At 43.6% G+C, this 17379-nt stretch overlaps 1 protein-coding gene across 4 annotated transcripts in view; it reads right to left on the bottom strand.

Annotated features, from left to right (window-relative positions):
* SYNE2 (spectrin repeat containing nuclear envelope protein 2) overlaps positions 1-17379 on the bottom strand; it is a 395759-nt gene that overhangs the window by 121638 nt on the left and 256742 nt on the right. For all 4 annotated transcript variants that reach the window (XM_069733882.1, XM_069733900.1, XM_069733891.1 and 1 more), the window contains 2 exons: positions 14919-14999; positions 1541-1723 (listed from right to left, as the gene is read on the bottom strand). In XM_069733882.1, coding sequence (XP_069589983.1) covers positions 1541-1723; positions 14919-14999 — 264 coding nt within the window. The remainder of the gene's footprint in view (positions 1-1540; positions 1724-14918; positions 15000-17379) is intronic.

The raw sequence follows: 17379 nt of genomic DNA, 5'->3' as shown, positions 1-17379 counted from the left end.
TCTGCCGCCGCTGCCCGCGCTGTGCTCCGGCTGCTTCTGGCACCGCTAGAGGGCGCCGCACCGCCGCTCGCTCCCGGACTAGGCCGCACTTCCGTTGCGGCCCTGGCTTCCGCTGCGGCCCTGGCATCGGGCCGTGCCTGGCTGGTCGCCGCTCCACGTCGCCGCCTCGCGCCGGCAGAGCCGCCGGGTGGATTCCTGCCGGAGGGGGGGACGGGCAGGATGGTCGCGCCGCGTCCCGCAGCCCCCGCAGGGTCCCCGGAGGGGCTCCGCGGCCTGCGCCTGCCGCGCGGTGACATGTCGGGGGACAATCTTTCTGGGGGCCGGGTTCTCCTGGTCCTGCTGCCCCGGCTCCCGCAGTCGCCCAGCAGCCTGGTGAGCTGCTCTTCCAGCCATCCATCGCTCCTGGACCTGGATTCCCTGCGCAGCTGCTCCACGAGGCTGTCTATGGAGGCCATGGTGAGTAGCTGCACACTTCTTCTCTCCTGATGATTCACCTCACAAGTGATCCTTCCCGCACTTCTCCAGCCCCTGCCTCCTTTCCCCACTAGGTCCACCCCTTATTCAAAAATTTCCACCAATCACCTATAAGATCCCTTTTTTTTATTCAAAACTCTAAAACTCCCTTCTTGGCAACGCAGTCATGTGGGGGCTTTCATCCAGCTGCGCCCATTACAGCCCCCCTTCTTCCCGACTCCACATACAGAAATCAGAACAGTTCCCTGGATCAACGACCCATTACAGAATATTGTATTTTTGAAGAAAGGAATCGAGGCCCTTCTTGAATTTTAGCAGTGAATCAACCATTACAACATCATGTGGCAGAGACCTCCATAGTCTCACTGCTCTTACAGTAAATAATCCGCGTCAGCTTACGATTAAACCTTCTGTCCTGTAGAGGAAGACCTGTTGTCCTCTAAGTGTAAAAAGATCATTAGAAAGATCTATGGCCTGTCCCCTCATATATTTGTACATTGTAATAAGATCACTCCTAAGATTTCACTTTTCCAAACCGAATAACCCCAAGTTTATTAAGCTATCTTGCAGTACATCCATTCCGTTAATAACCTTGGTCGCTCTTCTCTGCACCTGCTCTAGTTCAGCTATGTCCTTCCTATACACCGGAGACCAGAACTGTACACAGTATCTAAGTGCGTCCAAAAGAGTGACTTGTACAGAGACAAAACTATGTACCCGTCATGAGCGTCAGTGCCTCTTTTAATGCATCCCATGTATTATTAAACTTGGCAGCAGCTGCTTGGCATTGGTCACCAAGGTTGATGTCTGTAAACTGGGGAAAACTTCCATTTACTGGGAGCAAAAAAAGTTTTTATAATACCAAGTATATGGAAAAGTTGCAGAATATGATTATATGATCAAAATGTATTTATAACAGTGCGTCAAAAAAATAGATGAGTTACAGAGATGAGGAGGACACCTATAAAAGCATACAGTGCGCTTTATGACTTGCAGAGTTTTTTTTACTTTTATACAGTCCACCGGAAGGTGCAGCACCTTGAACTTTGTCCGCACGTCCTCTTACCTGACACTCTGCAAGCTGCTCTTCCACGCTCCGCAGCATTTCTGGGTCCTGTCGACTCTCCTCCGGTGACAGGGTCACCTGCTGCAGCCACAGCTCCACCTCTGTTACCTTCCCCTGGCAATCACTGAGGATCATTTTGGGCTGCTCATCAGCCAGCCTTTTGCCGGCATCTTCCAGCTGTTCCTGGAAGAAAAAAGTCACAACAGGTGCATGAAAAAGAGGAGGTCAAAGTGAGCAAAGTGTGCTGCAAACAGCGGAAGTGGTGTCATACACTTACATATGGCAGAGCTGAACCAACGGCTCATTCCCAAGTGTAGAGAGGGGAAAAAAACTTCTCATGTGATCTAATGTCAACAGTTTCGCTGGCAGCTCATCTGCATTTACTCAACGTGAACGTACCGGGGGCCCTTAACTGATTCCATGACAGGCGCACTGTTTATGTAGGGGTCGGCCTGCAGCTCCGATTAAAGGCATATTACCCGGTGGTTCGCATTGTGAGGGGTCTAGGGATAGGCACCACATACTCCAAGAATCTTAGATGGCAGATTTGCTTAGTTAGCTTCAAGCAAATAAAGAATGTATCACTGAATAATTAGAATAGCTAAGAAGAAGTGTGGGAATTCTGTGTGACAATTTTAGGCAGAAAAAAGATATATATGCTCCATTTAAAGGAAACATTCAAAAGAAAATCTTAAAGTTCCCAGATTGTTCTCCAAGTCTGTTATTAGGCTCATACCTCCTGTTCTGTAGAGATCAGTTTTCAGCAGTCACATTATCATCACAGACAGGGCCACTGTGACTGATAGCACCTCTGTATTTAGGAGATCACACAAAATCCACAATTCTCCATAAGTGATGTCACAACTCCCTCCTCCTCCTGTACAGTGACTGATAACACCTCTATATACAGTAGATATCAAAGGATCCCCCATTCACAATAAGAAATGTCACAGCTCACCTCCTTCTCCTGTACAATGACTGATAACACCTCTATATACAGTATATAACACAGGATCCATCATTCACAATAGATGATATCACAGCTCACCTCCTCCCCTTCCTGTACAATGACTGATAACACCTCTATATACAGTAGAGAACACAGGATCCACCATACACAATAGGTGATATCACAGCTCATCTCCTCCTCCTGTACAATGACTGATAACACCTCTATATACAGTAGATAACACCGGATCCATCTTTCACAATAGGTGATGTCACAGCTCACCTCCTCCACCTGTACAATGACTGATAACACCTCTATATACAGTAGATAATACAGGATCCACCATACACAATAGGTGATGTCACAGCTCACCTCTTCCTCCTGTACAATGACTGATAACACCTCTATATACAGTAGATAATACAGGATCCACCATTCACAATAGGTGATATCACAGCTCACCTCCTCCACCTGTACAATGACTGATAACACCTCTATATACAGTAGATAATACAGGATCCACCATTCACAATAGGTGATGTCACAGCTCCCCTCCTCCTCCTGTACAATGACTGATAACACCTCTATATACAGTAGATAATACAGGATCCACCACACACAATAGGTGATATCACAGCTCACCTCCTCCTCCTGTACAACTGTACAATGACTAATAACACCTTTATACACAGCAGATAACACAGATGGAAACACCAACTTTTTAGTTGGGTTTTGCAAACAGGAAATTATGGGATTGTTTCCAAAAATGTGGGACATTGTTGGCAAATTTGCCAACTGCTGACAACTATGCTTATAGAGGCTTCTCCAGAAACATTGCTTCTATTGAATATGGACCTGGTGGAGGGACTATATAGAGCCCATGGGACAGACGCACATCCTTGACAGCACATTTGGATCTATACTACAGTCACGTGCATGTGCTGTGTACAGTGTGGACCCTCAGAAAGGGTTTTTTAAGCTTATTTAATCGGTATTGTCCTTGTGTAAATTTGATGATATTTGAAAAACATCCAGTTGTTCTCCAGCAGTTTGGTTAGTAGTCTATTATCCCTTTCATGTAGATATTCCCCCCTAATCTGCACAAATGTCTCTCCCTTTCAAAACTCTCACCTGCTATATGAACACCACCCTTGATCACCTTCTTGTTTCTCCTCTTACCATGTTCTCGTCATGTATTCTGATCTTTCGTTCACAAACAAACCTTTGCATGAAAGGTGGAGTCCATGCAAATCTATAGGTGTCCGTCACCCCAGAGCCAAAGTCATAAAAAAAACACAACTATGGATTTTCTAGAACGTGCACTTTCAATCAAGCAATTTGTCTTTGCATAAGAAGTTCTTTCTAATCTCCTCCATGAACATTGCCCTGCTAACAGTGGTCTACCATCTGAGGCACAACTAGAATCTCATAGGTCCCACTACCATGTGCAATTTATAATACTGTTCTCCCAATAAGGTGCAGATGGCACTTCTGAGCCACCGAGTGTGTGACCAGCACTGCTGAACCACCTGCAGCTATGTCATTGGATGGTGAACAGACAGGGCTTTCCTTAAAGGATTTGTCCGGCCATTAAGAATATGGGGGGTTTTAAGTCATGCCCATCAACTGTACTGTACTCCTTCATCCAGTCAGATAAGAGTTCATAAGGAGATTTAAGGAGAATATGAAGTTATTGTATATCCTAGCTGTACACTGGTTACATTTTCGAGATCTCGGGAAGGCCGAACGTCTTCCAAGATCTCAATCCGTTCTAGCACCCAGGGGGGAGACTTTACACAAAATGGCTGATAGAAGCCAGGTAGGAAAGCCGTGTTTGATATCCAAGTGTAAAAGGGGTCCGGCTGGATCCAATGGCGCCCTATGATCTTCATAGGTTTTGGGAGCCTTAGCTGCAACCACCCAAGATGGAAAAGGACCATCCTGGGGGTGCAAAAAAGAGTGATAGACCAAGGGGATAAAAGCTTGTGTAAGGCCATGTGCTCTCTCTTTTTCATGCCTGCTGTTCACTTCTAAAAGTGGGGTTATGTCATGAAATACGCTGGAAGGAACTGGAAACAGCTAGTACTTCCACTCCACCAGGCAGCCCAGCTCACATGGTCGAACATCAAACTGGTAACGGACATGATTCATCTACTTATATATTTTGGACTTTACCTGTATTTGCATATCTGACCGTTGTATATGTACACACATGGTCAAAATTGTTGGTACCTCTCGTTTAATGACAGAATAACCCATAATGGTCACAGAAATAACTTGAATCTAACAAAATAAATAAAAAATCTATGAAAATGAACAAATGAAAGTCAGACATTGCTTTTCAACCATGCTTCCACAGAATAAAAAAAAAATAAAACTCATGAAATAGGCTTGGACAGAAATGATGGTACCCTTAACTTAATATTTTGTTGCACAACCTTTTTGAGGCAATCACTGCAATCAATGAGACTTCTGTAACTGTCAATGAGACTTCTGTACTGCTCAAAAGGTATTTTGGCCCACTCCTCAAGAGCAAACTGCTCCAGCTGCCTCGTGTTTGAAGGTTTCCAGACGGCATGTTTCATCTCTTTCCAAAGATACTCAACAGGATTTAGGTCAAGGGTCATAGAAGGCCGCTTCAGAATAGTCCAATGCTTTCCTCTTAGTCATTCTTGGATGTTTTTAGCTGTATGTTTTGAGTCATTATCCAGTTTCAAGACCCATGGCCTGTGATTGAGACCAAGCTTTCTGACACCGGGCAGCACATTTCTCTCTAGAATCCCTTGATAGTCTTGAGATTTCATTGTACCCTGCACAGATTCTAGACACCCTGTGCCAGATGCAGCAACGCAGCGCCAGAACATTACAAAGCCACCTCCATGTTTCACAGTACGGACAGTGTTCTTTTCTTGATATGCTTCATTTTTCTGACAGTGAACATAGGGCTGAAGTGCCTTGCCAAAAATTTCAATTTTTGTCTCATCTGCCCATAAGACATTCTCCCAGAAGCTTTGTGGCTTGTCAACAAGTAGTTTGGCAAATTCCAGTCTTTTTTATGATTTTTTTTCAAAAAATAGTGTCCTCCTTGGTCGTCTCCCATGAAGTCCACTTTAGCTCCTACAGTGACGAGTGGTGCGATCTGACACTAATGTTCCTTGAGCTTGAAGTTCACCTTTAACCCCTTCACGCCGCAGCCCTTTTTCGTTTTTGCGTTTTCATTTTTCACTCCTCTCCTTCCCAGAGCCATAACTTTTTTATTTTTCCGTCAATATGGCCATTTGAGGGCTTATTTTTTACGAGACGAGTTGTACTTTTGAATGACACCATTGGTTTTACCATGTCTTGTACTAGAAAATGGGAAAAAAATTCCAAGTGTGGTGAAATTGCAAAAAAAGTGCAATCCCACAACTGGTTTTTTGTTTGGCTTTTTTGCTAGGTTCACTAAATGCTAAAACTGACCTGCCAATGTAATTCTCTAGGTCATTACGAGTTCATAGACACCTAACATGTCTAGGTTCCTTTTTTGTCTAAGTGGTGAAAAAAAAATCAAAACTTTGCTAAAAAAAAAAAAAATTGCGCCATTTTCCGATACCCGTAGCGTCTCCATTTTTCGTGATCTGGGGTCGGGTGTGGGCTTATTTTTTGACTGCCGAGCTGACATTTTTAATGATACCACTTTTGTGCAGATACATTCTTTTGATCACCCGTTATTGCATTTTAATGCAATGTCGCGGAGACTAAAAAAGCGTAGTTCTGGCGTTTTGAATTTTTTTCGCGCTAAACTATCTAGCGATCAGGTTAATGCTTTTTTTTTATTGATAGATCAGGCAATTCTGAATGCGGTGATACCAAATATGTTTATGTTTGATTTTTTTTTTAATTGTTTTATTTTGGATGGGGCAAAAGGGGGGTGATTTAAACTTTCATTTTTTTTACTTTTTTTTCATATTTTTTAAAACATTTTTTTTTAACTTTTACCATGCTTCAATAGCCTCCATGGGAGGCTAGAAGCTGGCACAACTGGATCGGCTCTGCTACATAGCAGTGATCATCAGATCATCAAATGCCGCCAGACATCAGGACACCCCCCCAGGGGGCAGGACCTTCTCTGCACCTGAGGGAAGCCCTCCTGCTGCCGCCGGACGCAGCACTTACTCACTGTCAGGTGTTGCAGCGCAGATGTAGCAGAGCCGAAAATTTGCTGTGCTTCTTAGGCCACTCAATCCACCATCCCTTTGATAGGGAGGTGGAGACTGGAGAGGGACAGACTGCCTCCTTCCATCATCCGCCTTCAGCCAGTGGTGATGAAGTGGGGGTTGCCAATGGGGGGCCTCTGGAGATCCCATGGGTTCAATCCCTAGGGTGGGTCAGGGCTATTGTCCGGCCTGGCTCTGGAAGGGGGTACATGGAGGTGACACTCCATGTTCCTGTCCATTGGTGGTGTGGAGAGATCGGGACCCTAAGGGAACCGTCGCCCCTAAAGTGAGCCCAGGCATGGCAAAGAAACGGTGCAGGAGGGGGTACAGGGAGGCGACACACCGCGTTCCCACCTGTTGATGATTCGGGGAGATCAGATCCTGAAGAGGTCCTGTCGCCCCTTCGTTTCATGAAGGAAAAAACTTAAAAATATTAATAATTTAAAAAGTAAAATAATAACATTGAGGTCTGAATGGCAGACCCAAGTGCCTCCTATGGACACTAAGCAAGAACTGGTTCGATTACAGCCAGTACAAGGGTGTATACTGCAGAGGAGCTAATTTTGTTCAAGTTTTCTTAGTGTCCTCCTAGTGGCAGGCATCATAACACCCATGGTCCTGTGTCCCCCAATGAGGCGAGGAAGAAATGGGCAGAATGTTCGAGTTGCCAGAAGAAAGCCATTACTTCGCAAATGCCACAAAGTATCTGGCCTACAGTATGCAAAACAACACAGAGACGAGACTCAAAACTTCAGGAACGAGGTAGTTTGGAGTGATGAGACCAAAATTTAACTTTTTGGCCACAACCATAAAAGTTACATTTGGAGAGAGGTCAACAAGGCCTATGATGAAAGGAACACCAATCCTACTGTAAAGCACGCTGATGTTTTGGGGATGTGTCAGCTACAAAAGCACAGAAAACTTGGTCCAAGTTGAAGGAAAGATGAATGCAGCACGTTATCAGCAAATACTGGAGGCAAATTTGCAATCATAAGCCCGGAAGCTGCGCATGGGATGTATTTGGACGTTCCAACATGACAACAATCCAAAACACAAGGCCAAGTCGACTGTCATTAGCTACAGCAGAACAAAATGAAGGTTCTGGAGTTGCCATCTCAGTCTCCTGACCTCCATATCATTGAGCGACTCTGGGGAGATCTCAAGCGCGCAGTTCATGCTAGACAGTCCAGGAATTTACAGGAACTGGAGGCTTTTTGCCAAGAAGAGTGGGCAGCTTTACCATCTGAGAAAATAAAGAACCCCATCCACAACTACCACAAAAGACTTCAAGCTGTCATTGTTTTTAGAGGTCGCAATACAGGTATTACGAAATGGGGTATGTAAACTTTTGATCAGGGTCATTTGGATGTTTTGGGTAGTCATTATGATTTAACAAGATAAAACACAGTAGTTTAACAATAAATGGTTTCACTCAACCACTAACCATGATAAAGTAACAGTTTTGGTGTTATCAATCATATTCTCTGAAAAAAGGCCAAGAAAGCAAAAAGCAAAAATTATGCTGGGGTATGTAAACTTTTGAGCACAACTGTACATGTGATTGAACATGGGCGGCTTTACTCAATACAAGTGAATTGAGCAAGGATGGACATGCCTAGTCGTAATGTGACCAGAAGCTTGCAAATCACCTACTTGTGATCACGTGACCACCCACTCTCGGCGCTGCCATCAGAAAATCTTTGTCCTTCCCCAGCAAACCCCACTATCACTGCTCCCACTAACCTTCATGGTGTTGTAGGATTCCTGTATTCCCATCTCCTTTATGGGGGGACCATGCTCTAGGCCCGTACTCCTCCTGCATCGATAGCGAATTGCTACTTTTAAGCTAAGGATGCGTAAAGTTACTACGTAGCAGTGCCGAATAGTTCCTTCGTAAATAATTGTACTGTACCGTGGTCAATAATAATGCAGTACATTGACTAATAATTTTGTACAAAAAGTAACCTAATAACAGTATGGATTGAGAAATCAAGACATAGACAACTCTCTAAAGGTACCGTCACACTCAGCAACTCTGCAAAGAGAACGACAACGATCCGTGACGTTGCAGCGTCCTGGATAGCGATCTCGTTGTGTTTGACACTCAGCAGCGATCTGGATCCCGCTGTGCCATCGCTGGTCGGCGCTAGAAGTCCAGAACTTTATTTCGTCGCCAGGTCGGCGTGTATCGTCATGTTTGACAGCAAATGCAACGATGCCAGCAACGTTTTACATGGAGCTAACAACCAGCGAGAACGATAAGTGAGTCGCCGTTACGTCACTGGATCGCTCCTGCATCGTTACGGAGCTGCTGTGTTTGACGTCTCTACAGCGACCTAAACAGCGACGCTGCAGCGATCTAGTTTAGGTCGGCTCGTTGTCTATATCGCTGGAGCGTCGCTGAGTGTGACGGTACCTTAAGATATGATTGCTGATCAACCCCTACTCAGTTAATTACCAGATGGGAAATTGGATTACTAAAGTATCATCTGCACCCATGTAAAAAAAAAAACAAAAAAAAACCAGAAGATTAACGAATAAGAAATTTTGTTCCAGAAACAGCGCCACCATTGAGTACAAGATTTGTTTTGGTATTGCAGTTCTGGTCATAAAGAGACAGTGCACTTATTATTTTACCTTCGATTAGCTACAGTACAGATGCCCTAAACTAAAATAAGAATAATTAGGTAAATATTATGAGCGCCCGCCGCACTCCACCTCGAACTGTTCCGTTATGACTTCTGTATGATTTGCCTATATAATAAGTTCAGCCCTGAGGTTTTTTTTTCTAGCAGGGAACGTAATAACAATGCTGCCCTCTGTATCTGGCGGGTGAGATCTGCGGCTTCTGTCCTCGGTGAATACTCACAATGATCTTTTATCATCTTCATTCACGCTTCACAAGAAATTGAATCAAACTTGGTGAACCGGTTTGTTGTGGCTGCACTGACCAGAGACAGGGACTTTTTTCTTCCTGTTTTGTTCTTTCCTCTGGCTCCGGGTGCCAGGATGACAGTGCACGTCTGCTTCTACTTTTGTACTAGCAAACACTGTCCGACACACAGGAGAAAGGCGCCAGCAGATTATGCAAAAAGGAAATATTGCACACAGCACCGCACAAACGTAGGGTGAACAGAAAGGAGAAATCACGCTAGTGTGCAAGAGATGGAAGTTATGTAATGATTAACTAGATACAATACTGAAACAGTTTATTACTACCTAGGTCAGAGGTAGGAACCATCTGAGACTGCCCTGCTGATCCCCAAAGACATTGTGACCGCCAATTTAAAGAGGGCACTAGGCTCAGAGGTGGACGTACCATTCGTGCAACCTGGGCAGCTGCACAGGGGCCCAAAAGATAAGGGGGTCGGTACCACCTCCAAAGTAGGTGGAATTGTGCATTATGATGAGTTATTGAACTGCAAAGAATTTAGATATTGTTCTTGCACAAGGGCCATCTTCTTTCTGTGTCGGCTCCCACCACCATGGCTGGCACTGTTATGGGGACATGATGGCCAGGTGGCGTCATATCTTGGTTCTCTCAGGGCAAAGATTTAGTATCTTGTTTATGGATGTACAACAATTATTTATCCTTTACCATGTTTGTAGGATAGAGCAAGGCAGTGACCTGGTGCCATCTCTTTTGCCATATGTATTTGGTCATCCACATGAAAGAAAACATGATTCATGAAAACTGGGCCATTGTCCCATCGTCAACCTCTGAAGCTCACATGCCCAAGATAGGTGCTGGAGTACTAGGAGTTCAGGCCACTCTGCAAGCTGCGATACTCTGTGTGTTCTGACACTGTTTTATCAATCAGTTCTGATAGGTTTTTAAAACAATTTGGCCTAATTAAGCTCTGGTCAAACTGTGAAACTCAGATCGACAAGATAGGCGTTTCCGATGGAGTGCAGGGCACTCTGCTCTGCATATACACAGCAACATACACTGCAAGCTGCGATACTCTGTGTTTTTCTGACATTTTATTATCATTGCCAGTCATATTTTTTTTAAGTAGTGCACTACTTTAGTTCCTCTGTGGTATCAGGCCAGATGGGTACCCTCATGACCATCAATGACCCGGTCACCTATTTTTCCATGTACTACACCACACAAGATCTGCCAATTTCAAGATGATTTGATCCAGTTGTCCAGCCACCACTACCATTAGGCCCTTATCAAAATCCTTATGTTTATATGGGGTACTGCGGTTTTCATATGGTATTGAATGTAGACCTTGTTATATTTCATGACAATGTCAATGTCACTTATAGATCCCCCTAACTTTTTAAAATTAATTTACAAATAAAGAGTACCTTAGTAGTAGACTTCTATTCTTGTGGGAGCGACAGAAATGGTCAAGTGGGTGCACACTCACATTCAATTTACTGCCATGGAGAGCGAGGGTGCATGCTCATCTTGACTTTCTGGCCAATACATGGACTTGGGTCTTCTGTTCTCGACAGTTCTTGAGATTACAGAGGTGGGACCCCCACTAGTACATGGACGGTGGGGCCATTTTGGAGCTAAAGGGTACGGCCACTACTTTATGATACCATTCTGACAGCGCTCACTACTCACAGCTCATACGTCAGAGGATATTAAATTGTGCTCTACATATAAATGTCACAATGATCTAATCAAACAGTTGACAACTTTGTATAGAAAGAGGATTTTTGTGAGTTGCCGATATTCAACCCTTTTCTTTGCTCTGTCTCAGGAAACCAAAATGAAGTATTCTCATCATCCTTTTCAAATGATCTTGTTAGCACATCCAACGTCGCGAAAGGGAAAAAAAGCGGGTGGTGCCCATGTCAAGATGTCTTTGTTGACGGTGCTCATCTTTTGGGGGGGGGGGTGGGAGAGCGAGCGCTGGAGATCTGCGGAGTTTTGTTCGGTAAACCTTTGTATTTAAGTGAAAATGTGAACTCAATGTACCTACCGGGTGTAAAGTGATCCTATTAACCCCATATATGCCACAGAGGACAATATCGGGAACTCTTTTATTTCCATGGTCATGAGTGCAGTCATATTTTCTTCTTTTCTGAGCTTTTCCACAATTTTTTTTTTTAACAGCAGAAAGCCTCAGTCAGAAAAAAAACGCATTGACTTCTATAGGAGAGGGTTATGGGCATGCTCTGTGTCATGTGCAGGGGTCACTGTGCTGTCAGTGGGATGAGGGAGGAGAAGCTGAGGGGTTCTTCGACAAAAAGTGGTGTTGATAAAGCCAAATATCTAGGACAGCGCATGTACCTTGGACTTCTGGGATTGCAACACTTTAAACTGTGCCGGCGCCAACATGATGGTTGCCAGGTTACATGACAAAAAGGGGATGGAAACCAGCTCACCATTGCGACTCAGTAGGAAACTTCTGTATTGACCAAACGTGAAACATTCAAGTAGAAATGGTTTCAGCTTCATTAAAAACAATCCTTTATTGATAATTGTTAAAAATTGATGCCATATTGCATAGTAAAGTTCCCCCTGACGTAGGAATCCTTATTTCGAAATGCGCGTGGGGGTGCACGGTATCAAGATCTGGCGGCATTTAAAGGTATATTCCCCCATTTTTCTCTTTGGTGAATTTTGAGCACCATGCACATGCCACTTTAAAAGGTACACTGTTCAGCACTTTGTTGATCCTATGCACTTGTACTTGATTATTTGTGCCTCCTACTTATGGTGTTCACTGTGGTACACAGCGTATATTATTGATTTATCTTATATTTATATGAGTACATGCACCCATGTACATGTATACTTTTCAGCCTGTATGCACCTTGTGAATATGAGTTTTTGTATATTTATTTTTTTATATATAAAATTTTATTATTCGTGTACCACACTGGTGTGACTAGTTTTTTCAATTTCCACATTGCTTGTGCACTGGAGTGATTACATAAACATTGCAAAATTATAAATTTTTCCTTATTATTTATTTTTATGATTTTTTTATGGGTGGTGCTTATAATTCCTAAGGGTAAATATTATAAAATATATATATTCAATCTTGTGAACCTTACCTTATCCGCTACATGCAAAATTGGTCTTTATATACAGAAATTCATTTTTAATCATTTCTATTTTTATGCATACCTTGATACGTGCACATTTTTGTATACTTTTCTATTGTTATATTATTTATAAATAAAGATATATCTTTTCATTGCACATTCTCTGCTTTGTTGGTTTTTGATTTTATTCTGTTTGGAGCACTGATTAGTTTTTCCCTTTAGGCATTAGGAATTGCAGATTCTGACACAATAATTGGCACAATGTGACACAAGGGTGCAAGCACTTGCATCTGGCAGAAACGTCACCCACCTTGGTGGCCAATAGGTTCTCAGTTGGCTGGTGGAGCTTTGGTCGCGTTGTCAGCCGTCACGTGTGGCTGTACCATTAGGCTGTGTGCCCATGTTGCGTTTTTTATGCGATTCCGTTGCGTTTTTGCCGCAGTGGAAACGGTTAAAAAAGCATACCCATGCAATCCTATGGGATTCCGCAGTTGCTGCTGTGGATTTTCCCGTTGCGGAATCGCATAGCAGTAAAATCCGCACCATGGTCATTATTTCTGCGGTTTCGCGGCAATTCTGCCTCTATAGGATTGCATTGAAATGCTCACTTTACGCATGTGACTATGCCCACCATGTGTAAAGTGAGCGCTTCATGTGCGGATGGTACCCAAGGTTTGGAGGAGAGGAGACTCTCCTCCAGGCCCTGGGTACAATATTCATGTAAAAAAAATAATTAAAATAAAAAATAGGGATATACTTACCTTCTGATGGCCCCCGGAGTCCTCCCACCTCTCAGCGGTGCACGCGGCGGCTTCTGTTCCCAGGCACGCATTGCGCGAATCACCTGAGATGACATCGTGGTCCCGCCACCGTGACGTCACAAAGGTCTTTCGCACAAAGCATTCCTGGGAACAGAACATACCGGGAACGCCGCTGAGGAGATCGGGGGCCGTCGGAAGGTGAGAATAACCATATATTTTTTTAAAATTATTTTTAACATTCTATCTTTTACTATTGATGCTGCATAGGCAGCATCAATAATAAAAAGTTGGTCACACTTGTCAAGCACTATGCTTGACAAGTGTGACCAACCTATCAATCACTTTTTCGTTTTCCAAGCAATTTGAAGCATCGCTTGGAAAACGCAAGCATTCTGCAAGCTATAAACTCTTGCAGGAAAATGCATGCAAATTCCGCATGCGTTTTACCAGCGGCAGGGAGTTGCAAAAATGCTGTGGACATTTCCGCAGCATTTCTGCAATGTGGGCACATAGCCTTAAGGTGGCCAAACACTTTCAATCCAACAACTAAGAATTTTCTTAACACAAACACACGCATGTTTGGTTAAGATGAGCAGGCATTTGTTTTCAATTGAGTAAGCCACTGAAAGACACAGAGTCGGGAGATCCCTATGCACATTAAATGGTATTTCAGTCCGGCAGAAGTTCGTAGGTTCAGTCGATTTTAAATGGTTTTCCGGTTTTGGAACAACCCTGTCCTCTGGCTGCACTTTGGTTAACAACAAAAACTGTAGTTTACACACCCTTCCTGGGTTCAGCACTGAGTCTCTGAAGCTGCTTTGTTATTGTCTGCAGCGCTGAATCAGTCAGTTCAGCGGCCCTTAGTGGCTCACGGTAGAGCCATTAAGCTCACCGATTGCTGATGTCACGTCAACAACGCTGCAGTCAGTGTGAGCAATTTTAGACACCGGGAGCAGAGGTGTAGACTAAAAGTTGGACCCTTAGTAAACAATTTGTTTGTTTTTTTAAACAAAAGTATAGCCGGGTGAGAACGTTTTTTTGGAACCAGAAAACCCTTTTATCCTAATGTGTCTGGCTATTCTTAGAGTGCCCAATAGACGTTCATTTTTTTTTACAACATCTTTACCTAACGCCAATGTGGCCAAAATGTACAACAATGCAAAGGGAAAACTTATTTTGGCTGCAGAGTTTCCTAAAAAGGCTGATCCAATATAGGATATTTATGGCATATTGACAAGCAATTTTTCGAGTTGTGCACAAATGGATACCTCTCCATTCCTCATTGATTGCTCCCAGGCCACCGGTATTGATATAAGCACAATTCCCATAAATGTCCCAGATGGGAAGACCACCTAACTGTACACAATTGAATGGGTTCACATATTTTTGCCTAAGTAAAAGGGATTGGACCTTTGACTGTATAAAGTGAGAGTGCACCCAAAGAAATCCAGCTTTACCTGGGATGAAGGAGGCACATTGGTCACATCTTCCTCACGTTCAGGCTCCACAACACTGACGTCGGTGCTCTCATCTGCCGCCTGTAAAGTAACAGAAAGGAAGTCTTTAGTGATACTTTAAAGGTCCCAATTGCCCCACGCGCTGAGTGACGGGAGCGGCTATCTAAGCATCAATCACAGATGACAAACGAGTTTGGCCACATAGTTCCATAATTTCCAGGCTGCGAGAAGGAGGATGCGAGGCCAGATAATGAATGGGTGCAGAAAAAGCCGAGTCCCCAGTCCCTGCTGTGATACAAATAACAGATAATTCCAGCGTTACATTGTCTAAGGCCTCCTGCACACGTGCTGATATGTCCGATGCTGGAAAAACCAATACAGGTTCCTATCCATGCCCGTGTGTGGCAACCCTGTGACACGTACTGGAATAGAATGTAGAATGACAGATGCTTAAGTGATAGATGAGCAAACATAGAGATGGATGGATAGATATGGGATAGATAGGTGGATCGATATGAGATAGATAGATGATAGATAGATAGATAGATAGATAGATAGATAGATAGAGAGATAGATAGATATGAGAGATAGATAGATAGATAGATAGATAGATAGATAGATAGATAGAGAGATAGATAGATATGAGAGATAGATAGATAGATAGATATTAGATAGATAGATAGATAGATAGATAGATAGATAGATAGATAGATAGATAGATAGATATGGGATACATAGTCCTATTATATCTATCTGTGAAGGAAGTTTTGTTTTGTTATGTGCACCAACAAAGTCTTCAAGAGCTCCATCATCCACGGCAACCGGGCCCCAACAGTGAACTGTGTTGTTTTCCTAGGCTGCAGCCCATTCACAGTGAAGCAGTTTTAGCTAGGAGTGTTTGTTGCTATATAAGGCTGGGTTCACATTGCGTTAATGGCGTCTGTTAGATGGACTGCGTTACACCGTGGCATAACGCAGTCCGTCAACGCCGCCATTAATTCCTATGTCGGACGCATCGCTAGGCGTGCGCGTGCGCTAGCGATGTGCCGTCATTGAGTGACGGACCCTGAGACTCGGGCTGCAGCGTTTCTGGGTCCGTCATGGCTAGCGCAGATAGAGCTAGCAGATGCCCTATCTGCGCTAGCGCGATGGAATGTCGGCACTTGCGTTAACAGCAGCCCATTAACGTATGTGTTGAACGGGCTGCTGTTAACGCAATGTGAACCCGGCCTAAGGGGAAAGTGTAACTTTCAACTAAATTTTAACTTAACTTAGCTCAACTCAACTTCAACTTAACCTAACTTTCAAGTAAACTGCAAATCCTTAACCGATTCTGTATGTGTAAATTGTGAATACTGCTTGTTTTATTATTACTTGCCATCCCCCTTACCATACTTACCATTTACCCTCCTCCACAATAAACCTGTTTAAGTTTTCAACCTCATCTTCTTGTGAGTATATACATAGTGAGTACAGGGTTTTCCCGAGACGACCCCTGGCAGAAGAGGAAGACCCTCCTGCATCCCACTTCAACTCCCAGCAAGATTCGGTTGGAGGCACTGCACTATATTGAGGTGAGAACTACCAACTACCCTGCCCACAAAAGCGGTTAAGTGGGTGCTACAGATACATATGAGATAGATAGATATATAGATATTTGCAAGATACTGTGACAAAGTCACTGGTAATGTAATAGAGGGGAGATATGTGTCACTGCGCTTAATGACGTCAGTGATGTGAAACTAGAGTGTTTTCCTCCAGCACACTACGTGTTGTGAGGGCTAAGTTAAAGTTTCATACATGGGCTGTTTTTTTTTCGTGGGTGGGAAGGTGTTCACCTTATCTCCACCTGCAGCGCTGTGTACTGACAGGACCTGTGTGATGTCACAATCGTGTGGTCAGTTACACGATGGAAAGAGTCTGGGGTTCTCGACTCCAGAAGCAGTCTTTGGTCAGCTAGACTGGAGAGAGGTTTCTCCAGTGGTTTTGTGTCATGAAGAAAGACTAAACCTGTGTTTCTCCAGAGCGGGATGTTATCCGCATACGTATGGACTGTGTTGCAGCATTTTGCTTTTTTTGTTGTTTTCCTGTTTTAGCCTGAAGGGCTGTTTTTATTTTTCCTTCTTGTTGGTTTATGCCACATAATAAACCAACCGAAGATTTAAAGAGACGGAGTTCCTATTTTTCAACCTATGTATACAGCTATGAACTAGTACAATACACAATTAGTGCCGTGCGTGTGTAGTTTACATGTATTACTGTAAATGTATTTAGCTAATAAATAAATGAAAAAAAGACGTTAAGATGTTGGGTTCCCCCATTTTTGATAGGCAGCCAAGTTAAAGTAGTCAGCTGCGGGCTCATAATATCAGGTTGCGAAAGTCCCTGGTTATTGGGCCCTTCCCATCCTAAAAATACCAGCGCACAGCTGCCCCAGAATTGACACATCACATTAGATGAG

This window comes from Ranitomeya imitator, chromosome 1 (genome assembly GCF_032444005.1).
Source record: "Ranitomeya imitator isolate aRanImi1 chromosome 1, aRanImi1.pri, whole genome shotgun sequence".
NCBI classification, from domain to species: domain Eukaryota; kingdom Metazoa; phylum Chordata; class Amphibia; order Anura; family Dendrobatidae; genus Ranitomeya; species Ranitomeya imitator.
The sequence above is the reverse complement of the archived record's forward strand: the minus strand, read 5'-3'. Positions and strand labels throughout refer to the sequence as shown.